This window comes from Sinocyclocheilus grahami, unplaced genomic scaffold (genome assembly GCF_001515645.1).
Source record: "Sinocyclocheilus grahami isolate Dianchi unplaced genomic scaffold, SAMN03320097.WGS_v1.1 scaffold733.1, whole genome shotgun sequence".
Lineage (NCBI taxonomy): Eukaryota > Metazoa > Chordata > Actinopteri > Cypriniformes > Cyprinidae > Sinocyclocheilus > Sinocyclocheilus grahami.
The window spans coordinates 817,355-817,835 of NW_015505912.1; the positions used below are offsets into that span (position 1 = coordinate 817,355).

The window sequence follows — 481 nt, forward strand, 5'->3', positions numbered from 1 at the left end:
AATTACAAAAATGCAAATATCACATAATACAATAAAAACCAAACAAACACAGCAAGTAATATTATACAAGATTTTTTAAACTAACATATGATAAAAATTCTAAAACCTTTTCAGGCAAAATCTTCCTAAATAAGACCTTAAGTAAACTAAATTCATAAAAGAGCTTTCTACTTGCATTAAAACCGGGACAGTCAAAAAGAATATGTTTAATAGAAAGGTGAGTCTTGCAGAACATGCATAGAGTTGGGTCTTCACCTTTAAGCAAAAATGCATGAGTCCCAAGGAATAATGTATGACAATATAAAGATATTTGTCAGATAGTTTCAGGAACAGGTTTATAAACACATGACACAATTTCCTTACCTTGCCTAGGATGGATTTACCAATTTTCCTTTCGAGAAGCATAGTGTTAAGTCTCTCTACCTCTACTGCCACACAGGAGGGTCTGTGTATGTGGGAGCGAGATGAATGGTAAAAACTC

At 33.1% G+C, this 481-nt stretch overlaps 1 protein-coding gene across 1 annotated transcript in view; it reads right to left on the reverse strand.

Moving 5' to 3' along the window:
- LOC107560561 (eukaryotic elongation factor 2 kinase-like) overlaps positions 1-473 on the reverse strand; it is an 8,941-nt gene extending 8,468 nt beyond the window's left edge. Inside the window, exon 1 of the mRNA XM_016244780.1 lies at positions 364-473. Within this exon, the coding sequence (XP_016100266.1) occupies positions 364-405 (42 nt within the window). The 5' untranslated portion in view covers positions 406-473. The remainder of the gene's footprint in view (positions 1-363) is intronic.
- Positions 474-481: the final 8 nt, after the last annotated feature.